At 38.3% G+C, this 12,875-nt stretch overlaps 1 protein-coding gene across 1 annotated transcript in view; it reads left to right on the plus strand.

Moving 5' to 3' along the window:
* The window catches only part of LOC126101302 (uncharacterized), a 264,331-nt gene that overhangs the window by 71,769 nt on the left and 179,687 nt on the right, over positions 1 to 12,875 (plus strand). The window contains exon 7 of the mRNA XM_049911981.1: positions 5,382 to 5,549. Coding sequence (XP_049767938.1) covers positions 5,382 to 5,549 — 168 coding nt within the window. The remainder of the gene's footprint in view (positions 1 to 5,381; positions 5,550 to 12,875) is intronic.

The raw sequence follows: 12,875 nt of genomic DNA on the forward strand, positions 1-12,875 counted from the left end.
CCAGGGCAGGTAACTGGGCTGTTAATGGCCACAAGGTAGAAAATACCACTGGTGCACTTCACAGATAAGTAACAACCAATTTAATAGTTAAAGACCATACAGGAAGATGGCTGCAAATTTTCACTGACTCCAACAAACCATATGTTGCTGCTAGCCAGAACAGCCCAGGAAGCAACAACCGACAATGAATGAAGAGATGTCCCAGGAGTTGATGTTTCATAACAGGTGAACTGATCACTCAACTTCAATGTCCAGGTTTGGTGGGCAATGAAATTGGTAGCTCTTGCAGCTGGCACCTCACAATCCGACCACACGTGCATGCCGCCAGCGGTCCCCGGCCTGACCTCGCGCTGCGGAGACTTCCTTGCTGCTCTGTCCCAACTGACCGACCACATGTAGCATGCCAACAGCATTAAAATGGCTGCTCAGTCAAAACTACACAAGCTAAACACGGTTCAATGAAAACACTTCCACAAACAAGTCGAACAATACTAAAACCAGGGACTGTGGAACAACAAGGACGAATCACAAGTTGACACACACGGAGAACCCAGAAGCAGTCAGCCACCAAATACCTGGCATCTGATGAGGCAACTAACCAAATAACCAACCAAGGTCATCCCCACTCAAGTCATGTGTGTCGGCAATGGCAGTCGAGTCATGGCTGTCTGGACCTCACTGCTGCTCTGTCCGGACTGAACTCATGACACATGATGACCCGGAAATACTGGCAGTCGCTCCAAAGATAGTACAACAGTGCTCTTATTAATAAGTGCTGCTGCTGCCACTCATGGGCAGGCAAGCCAGCAACTTAGTGATGCCAGTAAATCGAATAAGAAAAAAGGATGGCGGTACCACAAAGACAAGATGTAAAGTAATAAACGGTACAAACACGAGCCGCGCACGACTCATCCACAGCAGACCAGTCTTACATGTTCATGTGTTGACCTAACAACATCAACAATTACAAATGCTGTGGGCACAGGACCATCAGGACTCAACCATTGGGCAATGGAAATGTGTTGGCTCTTTGTGTGAATCACATTTTGCTACAGATGGTCATCTCCACAATGTCTGTCACTGAAGTGAACTGAGGCTCAAAATATGCAATGTGTCATGGACGCAGGCTGGTGGGAGCAGTGTTGTGTTATGAGAGACATTCTCCTGCACATTCATGTGACCTGTGGTAGTAATCAAAGACATACTGACAGGTGCAAAACACCTGCATCCCTTCATGCTTTATGTCTTCCCAGACAACAATGTCATCTTTCAGCTATACTCCACGTGTCAGTGCCAGAACCATGCTGTAGTGATTTGAGGTGAACTCACATTGATGTCTCAATGAAAATTTGCCTGATGTAAAATTTGCCTTTGTCACTATCAAACACCATCGCTGCTTACACAAATCAGAAGCCCGTGATTTACTCAAATTACATGCCTGTGGATAGACATATAATTCCACATACCTCCACAAATTTACCAACAAGTTGTTGGATCCAAGATATGCAGAATCAGTGATGTATTTTGTTCCAAAGGTGGACAAACAAGCTATTAAGCAGGCGGTCATAATGTTTTGTCCCATCAGCATATATGTTTAGCTCAGGTGATCATTGTGTGTATGTATCAGAGTGTTCTTTTATGTTGAAAGATGGTGCAGTTGTCGTTATGGGTATAAGCTGTTATGCAAAGTGTCTCAAACATCATCTTTCATAATGGTTCAAATATTAGAAAATTCAGATTGATAGTAACAGTATTATTTAAAGAAAAGATTGCTACTCACTGTAAAGATGACAAGTTGAGTTGCAGACAGGTACAACAAAAATGCTCTTACAAATTGAGCTTCTTGCCAAAGCATTCTTCAGAAAGGCAAAACACACACATTTACACGGGCAAGCACACCTCACACAAACATGGCTACTATTTCAAAACACTCCATTCCTAATAGCTCTGCAGATATGTTCAGTAATGGAATGGGGCCATTCATCTCTGTCTCTAGTGTAAATTGTATGTTTTTGTACAGGGTTTTTAGTGCTTCACCATGTGTTCCAATAATAAATATTTTGTCTGTCAAGTTGTGGGCATTTATCATGTCCATTTTACAGTGTAGAGTGATATTGTACCTAAAACTATTTTATTGTAGCTGAAAACATCCCCAAAAGCCTATGCACTTATTTTACCTAAATTATTTTATATAAACTTATTATGTATCTTTTACCATCATTACAGCAATATATTAGTGTAAAAATTGTGCACTGTTAAATCCAAAAAAGTGTTCTTGGAATACTGTACGATACTTACCATAAAAATGCATTTAATTAGAAGTCCAAATAAGTTCATGAAAGCTTCTGGTGACTGCATTAAAACCTGCAGTAGCCCTGATTTAAAAGTAATTGAACTTCAACGTTAATAGTTGTTGTTATTGTGGTCTTCAGTCCTGAGACTGGTTTGATGCAGCTCTCCATGCTATTCTATCCTGTGCAAGCTTCTTCATCTCCCAGCAAGTACTGCAGCCTACATACTTCTGAATCTGCTTAGTGTATTCAACTCTTGGTCTCCCTCTACGATTTTTACTCTCCACTCTGCCCTCCAATACTAAATTGGTGATCCCTTGATGCCTCAGAACATGTCCTACCAACCTATCCCTTCTTCTAGTCAAGTTGTGCCACAAACTCCTCTTCTCCCCAATTCTATTCAATACCTCGTCATTAGTTATGTGATCTATCCATCTAATGTTCAGAATTTTTCTGTAGCACCACATTTCCAAAGCTTCTATTCTCTTCTTGTCCAAACTATTTATCGTCCATGTTTCACTTCCGTACATGGCTACACTCCATACAAATACTTTCAGAAACGACTTCCTGACACATAAATCTATACTTGATGTTAACAAATTTCTCTTCTTCAGAAACGCTTTCCTTGCCATTGCCAGTATACATTTTATATCCTCTCTACTTTGACCATCATCAGTTATTTTGCTCCCCAAATATCAAAACTCCTTTACTACTTTAAGTGTCTCATTTCCTAATCTAATTCCCTCAGCAACACCCGACTTATTTCAACTACATTCCATGATCCTCATTTTGCTTTTGTTGATGTTCATCTTATATCCTCCTTCCAAGACACTGTCCATTCCGTTCAACTGCTCTTCCAAGTCCTTTGCTGTCTCTGACAGAATTACAATGTCATCGGCGAACCTCAAAGTTTTTATTTTGTCTCCATGGATTTTAATACCTACTCCGAATTTTTCTTTTGTTTCTTTTACTGCTTGCTCAATATACAGATTGAACAACATCGGGGAGAGGCTACAATCCTGTCTGATTCCCTTCCCAACCACTGCTTCCCTTTCATGTCCCTCGGCTCTTATAACTGCCATCTGGTTTCTGCACAAATTGTAAATAGCCTTTCGCTCCCTGTATTTTACACCTGCCACCTTCAGAATTTGAAAGAGAGTATTCCAGTCAACATTGTCAAAAGCTTTCTCTGAGTCTACAAATGCTAGAAATGTAGGTTTGCCTTTCCTTAATCCTTCTTCTAAGATAAGTCATAAAGTCAGTATTGCCTCACGTGTTCCAATATTTCTATGGAATCCGAACTGATCTTCCCCGAGGTCGGCTTGTACCAGTTTTTCCATTCATCTGTAAAGAATTCGCGTTAGTATTTTGCAGCCGTGATTTATTAAACTGATAGTTCGGTAATTTTCACATCTGTCAACGCCTGCTTTCTTTGGAATTGGAATTATTATATTCTTCTTGAAGTCTGAGGGTATTTCACCTGTCTCATACATTTTGCCTACCAGATGGTATAGTTTTGTCAGGACTGGTTCTCCTAAGGCTGTCAGTAGTTCTAATGGAATGTTGTCTACTCCCGGGGCCTTGTTTCAACTTAGGTCTTTCAGTGCTCTATCAAACTCTTCACGCAGTATGATATCTCCCATTTCATCTTCATCTACATCCTCTTCCATTTCTATAACATTGCCCTCAAGTACATCGCCCTTGTATAGACCCTCTATATACTCCTTCCACCTTTCTGCTTTCCGTTCATTACTTAGAACTGGGTTTCCATCTGACTTGATATTCATATGAGTGGTTCTCCTTTCTCCAAAGGTCTCTTTAATTTTCCTGTAGGCAGTATCTATCTTACCCCTAATGAGATAAGCCTCTACATCCTTACATTTGTCCTCTAGCCATGCCTGTTTAGCCATTTTGCACTTCCTGTCGATCTCATTTTTGAAACGTTTGTATTCCTTTTTGCCTGCTTCATTTACTGCATTTTTATATTTTCTCCATTCGTCAATTAAATTCAATATTTCTTCTGTCACCCAAGGATTTCTACTAGCCCTCGTCTTTTTACCTACTTGATCCTCTGCTGCCTTCACTACTTCATCCCTCAAAGCTACCCATTCTTCTTCTACTGTATTTCTTTCGCCCATTCTTGTCAATTGTTCCCTTATGCTCTCCCCGAAACTCTGTACGACCTCTGATTCTTTCAGTTTATCCAGGTCCCATCTCCTTAAATTCCCACCTTTTTGCAGTTTCTTCAGTTTTAATCTCCAGTTCATAACCAGTAGATTGTGGTCAGAGTCCACATCTGCCCCTGGAAATGTCTTACAATTTAAAACCTGGTTCCTAAATCTCTGTCTTACCATTATATAATCTATCTGAAACCTTTTAGTATCTCCAGGGTTCTTCCATGTATACAACCTTCTTTCATGATTCTTGAACCAAGTGTTAGCTATGATTAAGTTGTGCTCTGTGCAAAATTCTACCAGGCGGCTTCCTCTTTCATTTCTTAGCCCCAGTCCATATTCACCTACTATGTTTCCTTCTCTTCCTTTTCCTACTGTCGAATTCCAGTCACCCATGACTATTAAATTTTCATCTCCCTTCACTATCTGAATAATTTCTTTTATGTCATCATACATTTCTTCAATTCTCTTCATCATCTGCAGAGCTAGTAGGAATATAAACGTGTACTACTGTCGTAGGCATGGGCTTCGTGTCTATCTTGGCCACAATAATGCGTTCACTGTGCTGTTTGTAGTAGCTTACTCGCATTCCTATTTTCCTATTCATTATTAAACCTACTCCTGCATTACCCCTATTTGATTTTGTATTTATATCCCTGTATTCACCTGACCAAAAGTCTTGTTCCTCCTGCCACCGAACTTAATTAAGTCCCACTATATCCAACGTTAACCTATCCATTTCCCTTTTTAAATTTTCTAACCTACCTGCCTGATTAAGGGATCAGACATTCCACGCTCCGATCCGTAGAACGCCAGTTTTCTTTCTCCTGATAACATTAATAGTACCCTATGTTTAATACCAACAAATCATTTGTTTTGCTGAGAAATATTAAAATATATAATTTTATATCCACAGATACATGCCACAGAGTTAGAACAGTACCTCAAAGGTGAAAATATATATGAATCAAGTACAATTCAGCAGGCTCTCAGAATTCTGGATTCTGAAATACAGCCTGAAAAAATGCCACCTGAAGCGTCGCCTGAGTACCGTAAAGGTTTGGCAGTAGCATTATTCTACAAGGTATGGTGTGCAAATCCATGGTATCTTGATCCATAGACAATGTGATACAGTAGCCCAGTCTTTCCTTAATATTTTTTTATCCTTGTTTGATACAAGATTTCTGTAAGACACCATTTTGATAATACACTGTCATTCTGTCTCCCTCCTTTCAGTCAATAATTATTTCCATAGCGTCAGCACCGTCTTAGGATTATATGTGGAAGTAATTTTTGGTAGCAAAACTCACAGAAATTCTACTGAGATATCTTTACTTTCTAACATTTATCTTCTACTCTGTATAATTCTTTATGTTTATATATTCACATTATCACCTACTGATCAGATGTTTACCAGTGTGACTGCTGTGTTTCATTGTAAAAGAGAATGCAGAGTGACCATGCTCACAATTAAAGAATGGAGAATGAGATTTTTCACTCTGCAGTGGAGTGTGTGCTGATATGAAACTTCCTGGCAGATTAAAACTGTGTGCCGGGCCGAGACTCGAATTCGGTACCTTTGCCTTTTGCGGGCAAGTGCCCTACCAACTGAACTACCCAACCACAACTCACGCCCCATCCTCACTGCTTTACTTCTGCCAGTACCTCGCCTCCTACCTTCCAAACTTTACAGAAGCTCTCCTGCGAACCTTGCAGAACTAGCACTCCTGAAAGAAAGGATATTGCGGAGACATGGCTTAGCCACAGCCTGGGGGATGTTTCCAGAATGAGATTTTTACTCAGCAGCCGAGTGTGCTCTGATATGAAACTTCCTGGCAGATTAAAACTGTGTGCCGGGCCAAGACTCGAACTCGGGACCTTTGCCTTCCGCAGGCAAGTACTCTACCACTGAGCTACCCAAGCACAACTCAAGCCCCGTCGTCACAGCTTTACTTCTGCCAGTACCTTGTCTCCTACCTTCCAAACTTTACAGAAGCTCTCCTGCGAACCTTGCAGAACTAGCACTCCTGAAAGAAAGGATATATGCAGAGACATGGCTTAGCCACAGCCTGGGGGATGTTTCCAGAATGAGGTTTTCACTCAGCAGTGGAGTGTGTGCGCGGAGTGTGCCCACGAAAGGCAAAGGTCCCGAGTTCGAGTCTCGGCCCGGCACATAGTTTTAATCCGCCAGGAAGTTTCAAGAACAGAGATTTCCTATGATCAGTTTCATTTTTATGTTGAAGCAGGGGATAAGAGTGTTGATAAAGACATAATTGTACATTAGTATACATGAAAATAATTGAAGCTGGAGAGTTCACAAACAAAGAGGAAAGGTAAAGGTCAAGAAGATATAATATTCCAGTTTATAAGTGAAGGTATATATAAGATATGAAAATTCGTTGAGGGATATGTCCATACAAATGCAATCATTTGGGAACACAAAGAAGTGAAAACACTGCTTGACTGAAAAAATTCTGTGCACAAACCAAATAAATAGATCACAACAGGAATAAAAATATCATGCCAGAATAAAAGGAACTTATATGAAGACTCAAGCAAACCATAAATCTTGTATTTATCAACTACTTTAAACAATATAAACAAATACATAGACAAGTTATAACAAAAGCAAAAAAATGGGAAATGACAAACAAATAAAAAAATTCCAGGAAAAAGAGTAAAGCAACCTGGAGTATCATAAAAAGAGAGACAGGTACTACATCATTAGTGCACAAAAATATAGAACTTCATGAAAACAACAATAAAATAATCAATCCCACAGTAGTGGCTAATAAATTTAACAACTACTTTTCTAACGTAGCACTTCACCTGATTACCAAACACTACAACTCACAACTAGACAGCAATACACTCCAGTCGTATACAAAAATTCTTACAAGAACCCTATTCATGTCTCCAACAACACCTGAGGAATTATCTGTCATTATAAAAAGGTTACCCAATAAGTATTCAGCAGGTACTGATGAAATACCAGATATTATCATGAAAGCAAGTGAACATCTATCGTAGAACCATTAGCAGATATTTTCAATTCATCATTCGTGAGTGGTATATTCCCGAAAAATCTGAAAATGGCAACAGTGAAACCACTGTACAAGAGAGAGGACAAACATGAAGCTGCAAACCATAGACCTGTATCAGTATTGTCAGACTATGGTAAAATTCTTGAAAAACTATATCTTAGAAGGCTGACAGCCTTTCTAAATAAAGAAAACATAATAAGTGAGGCGCAACACGGATTCAGAAACGGCAGATCAACACAGTCAGCTATTTATACCTTCTTAAATGAAATTCTAACTGCACTAGATTATAAGCAACATGTGTCTGGCATATTTCTTGCCCTTAGTAAAGCCTTCGATGTAATTGATCATAATACTCTGTTGCAGAAACTAGGTAATTATGGAATATGAGGCCTGCCAAACAAGTGGATACATTCCTACCTTCATGACCGTCAACAGATCACTCAAATAAAATACAAAGACATAAAAACACAAAAAATTTGTAATTTTTACAGTAATGCACAAAACATTACTTATGGAGTTCCTCAAGTGTCAGTCCTTGGGTCAATTCTTTTCATTCTTTATGTTAATGATTTGTCAGAAAATATAACTGAAGGGACAACAGTACTTTTTGCAGATCACACAAATATCCTAATCAAATCACGTGATGAGGAAAACCTACAAAACACAGCTACTGGTGTAATACATAATTTGACACAATGGTTCAGAACAAACAAGCTAATAATAAATAATGAAAAAAACAGTGACTGTCAATTTCCACAATTCACAGAAACTACATCCTGCAAGACCTATTTTTACAATTGATGGAAAAATTGTCTCATCTGTGAGCGACACAAAATTGTTAGGTATACATATTCAGCAAAACCTAAAATGGGAGACACATCTTAACCATGTAAATAAAAAGCTAAACACACTTACCTACGCAGTAAGAATCCTCGCACAAAATATAAGCCGTGTGTCTGTGTTCACAATGTACCATGGCAGTATTCAGTCACTGCTGATGTACGGCATTATCTTCTGGGGGAACTCCGTAGATACAAACAAAACATTTAGGCTACAGAAAAATATTGTTAGAATAATAAACCATGCTAAGTACAGAGAGTCCTGTAGACCAATATTTAAAAATCTCAGTTTACTGCCTCTTCCTTGCTTATATATTTATGAAATATTAAATTTCACAAAAGGAAGTATTTTAAAAGATGGAAATATCTTCAAATATAAGTGTGATTACCACCCTCATGATACTAGGCAGAAGCATTACTTACATGTCAATACAGTAAGTACAAACATTTGTAAGAGAGGAGTGTATCATACTGGCATAATGCTGTACAATCACATGCCATCCTATTTGAAACAGATGTAAAATTTACAAAAGTTTAAAGTGAAACTGAAAGAGTACTTGCTTGACCACTGCTTCTATTCTGTTTCCGAGTTTTTAGGGTGCCAGAAAAGTGTAGTGTAATTGCTAAAATATTCTTAATAAGTCTATCATTTTATTTTATTATATTAAATTTGTCATCAATATTCAACATGTATTGAATAATTTTTAATTATTTATCCTTTCAAAATAACAATGTGTATGATGATGTATATACTGTACCAACCTGACTTGTCCTACATCGTTTGTGCAAAATATGTACCTAAACACGATTTACTGGACCAATAAAGAAATACAAATACAAATACAAATACAAAGATTTTAAAATTTTGACAGTCCTCTTTATGCATGTATTTGTCATAAAAAAAAGAAAGAAAATGTTTGTAGGTTCTCTGCAATTTCTCTTACATGATATTTTGAAATATGCACCAGCCTTACAAAAACACTTTGCAGTTCATTTCATTGCTTAATAGTTCATATCCTATGACTAAGTTATTTGTAAATAAGACTATGTTCATTAAACATAACATTTTTATAACAGGTTTTGGGCCCAGCCCTTGTGAAAATGAACAAAACAGTTTTAAAAAAGATATTGAAACAATTCAGTGTGTGGTAATAAAAGACATTTTGTTGTTAGCACAAGTCATACAGTAGCAGGAACCTTCCAGTAGAAAATGCTTATGAATGCTGAATATAAAGTGGATAATGGTATACTTGAAGAATGTGATGATTGGACAAAATAGAAATGACACATCTGTATGGTCATTCATTGAGATGAACTCATAGATATATACTGAACTCATAGATATATGGATAGTTGAACAAAAGGCAGTACGTATGTAGGATAGTGGAAGAATGATGGGAAAGCAGCATCAGATAGCAAGCCTTCTAAGTAAATCAATTGCTGAATTTGAGTTTACTTGCAATAATGCCAAGGAAACATGTAGCAATATACGTATGCCGTTTGAACATAGCAGCACAAACTTTTAAACAAGTTTTATTTTCACTACATGTGGTATTCTGCTTGTTATGTGAATGAGAGTTCATTCAAAATGTAAAGTTCATAACTCAAGTGGGAAACCTGGTAATTAAAGAAAACACTTAGCTGACGGTGCCATTACATTGGAAAACTCAAATTCACACAACCTTAATCACATTTTGCTTTCACCACTGTGCTATTGAGTTTGTTGAGTGACAGAGTTCACTCAAAATTTGGGGTTCATTACTCAAGAGGCGTTTCTTTTTTAGAGGTGTGCATCATGTATTAGTTAAGGTTAACCAAGCAGAATATATATTAAAGTGAAATTGTAGATACTCATCTTATTTGTAGTGCTGTCTTCTGTGAAGGTCTGGGGCAGTCTTATCTGCAGTTTGTTGCCTGGACTAATCTTATACGTAAAACTGAATTTCTAAATAATGTAAATTACACCTTCTTTGTAATTAACTCTTACTGGAATTTATTAACATCATTATTTGATTCACAAAACTTATAAAATACAGGATAAAAACAGCTATACGTTTTAGTGTACCACAGAAAGAGAGGTGACTGGTTGGTTGTTTGTTGTTGTGGTCTTCAGTCCTGAGACTGGTTTAATGCAGCTCTCCATGCTACTCTATCCTGTGCAAGCTTCTTCATCTCCCAGTACTTACTGCTACCTACATCCTTCTGAATCTGCTTAGTCTATTCATCTCTTGGTCTCCCTCTACAATTTTTACCCTCCCCGCTGCCCTCCAATGGTAAATTTGTGATCCCTTGATACATCAGAACATGCCCTACCAACCGGTCCTTTCTTCTTGTCAAGTTGTGCCACAAACTCCTCTTTTTCCCTATTCTATTCAATACCTCCTCATTAGGTACGTGATCTATCCATCTAATCTTCAGCATTCTTCTGTAGCACTACATTTCAAAAGCTTCTGTTCTCTTCTTGTCCAAACTATTTATCATCCATGTTTCACTTCCATACATGGCTACACTCCATACAAATACTTTCAGAAACGACTTCCTGACACATAAATCTATACTTGATGTTAACAAATTGCTCTTCTTCAGAAACGCTTTCCTTGCCATTGCCAGTATACATTTTATATCCTCTCTCCTTCGACCATCATCAGTTATTTTGCTCCCCAAATATCAAAACTCCTTTACTACTTTAAGTGTCTCATTTCCTAATCTAATTCCCTCAGCATCACCCGACTTAATTCGAGTACATTCCATTATCCTCGTTTTGCTTTTGTTGATGTTCATCATATATCCTCCTTTCAAGACACTGTCCATTCCGTTCAACTGCTCTTCCAAGTCCTTTGCTGTCTCTGACTGAATTACAATGTCATCAGTGAACCTCAAAGTTTTTTTTTCTGCTCCATGGGTTTTAATATCCACTCCAAATTTTCCTTTTGTTTCCTTTACTGCTTGCTCAATATACAAATTGAATAACATCTGGGAGAGGCTACCGACCTGTCTCACTCCCTTCCCCACCACTGTTTCCCTATCATGCCCCTCGACTCATAACTGCCATCTGGTTTCTGTACAAATTGTAAATAGCCTTCCGCTCCCTGTATTTTATCCCTGCCACCTTTAGAATTTGAAAGAGAGTATTCCAGTCAACATTGTCAAAAGCTTTCTCTAAGTCTACAAATGCTAGAAACGTAGGTTTGCCTTTCCTTAATCTTTCTTCTAAGATAAGTCATAAAGTCAGTATTGCCTCACGTGTTCAAATATTTCTATGGAATCCAAACTGATCTTCCCCGAGGTCGGCTTGTACCAGTTTTTCCATTCGTCTGTAAAGAATTCGCGTTAGTATTTTGCAGAAATGACTTATTAAATGGATAGTTCAGTAACTTTCACATCTGTCAACACCTGCCTTCTTTGGGATTGGAATAATTATATTCTTCTTGAAGTCTGAGGGTATTTCGCCTGTCTCATACATCTTGCTCACCAGATGGTAGAGTTTTGTCATGACTGGCTCTCCCAAGGCTGTCAGTAGTTATAATGGAATGTTGTTTACTTCCGGGGCCTTGTTTCAACTCAGGTCTTTCAGTGCTCTGTCAAACTCATCACGCAGTATTGTACCTCCCATTTCATCTTCATCTACATCCTCTTCCATTTCTATAATATTATCCTCAAGAACATCACCCCTGTATAGACCCTCTATATACTCCTTCCACCTTTCCGCTTTCCCTTCTTTGCTTAGAACTGGTTTTCCGTCTGAGCTCTTGATATTCATACAAGTGGTTCTCTTTTCTCCAAAGTCTCTTTAATTTTCCTGTAGGCAGTATCTATCTTACCCCTAGTGAGATAAGCCTCTACATCCTTACATTTGTCCTCTAGCCATCCCAGCTTAGCCATTTTGCACTTCCTGACGATCTCATTTTTGAGACGTTTGTATTCCTTTTTGCCTACTTCATTTACTGCATTTTTGTATTTTCTCCTTTCATCAATGAAATTCAATATTTCTTCCGTTACCCAAGGATTTCTACTAGCCCTTGTCTTTTTACCTACTTGATCATCTGCTGCTTTCACTACTTCATCCCTCAGAGCTACCCATTCTTCTTCTACTGTATTTCTTTCCCCCATTCCTGTCAATTGTTCCTTTATGCTCTCCCTCAAACTCTCTACAACCTCTGGTTTAGTCAGTTTATCAAGGTCCCATCTCCTTAATTTCCCACCTTTTTGCAGTTTCTTCAGTTTTAATCTACAGTTCATAAGCAATAGATTGTGGTCAGAGCCCACATCTGCCCCTGGAAATGCCTTACAATTTAAAACCTGGTTCCTAAATCTCTGTCTTACCATGATATAATCTATCTGATACCCTTTTAGTATCTCCAGGGTTCTTTCATGTATACGACCTTCTTTCATAATTTTTGAACCAAGTGTTAGCTATGATTAATTTATGCTCTGTGCAAAATTCTACCGGACAGCTTCCCCTTTCATTTCTTACCCCCACTCCATATTCACCTACTGTGTTTCCTTCTCTCCCTTTTCCTACTCTCG

Source organism: Schistocerca cancellata, chromosome 9 (assembly GCF_023864275.1).
Source record: "Schistocerca cancellata isolate TAMUIC-IGC-003103 chromosome 9, iqSchCanc2.1, whole genome shotgun sequence".
Taxonomy (NCBI): Eukaryota; Metazoa; Arthropoda; class Insecta; order Orthoptera; family Acrididae; genus Schistocerca; species Schistocerca cancellata.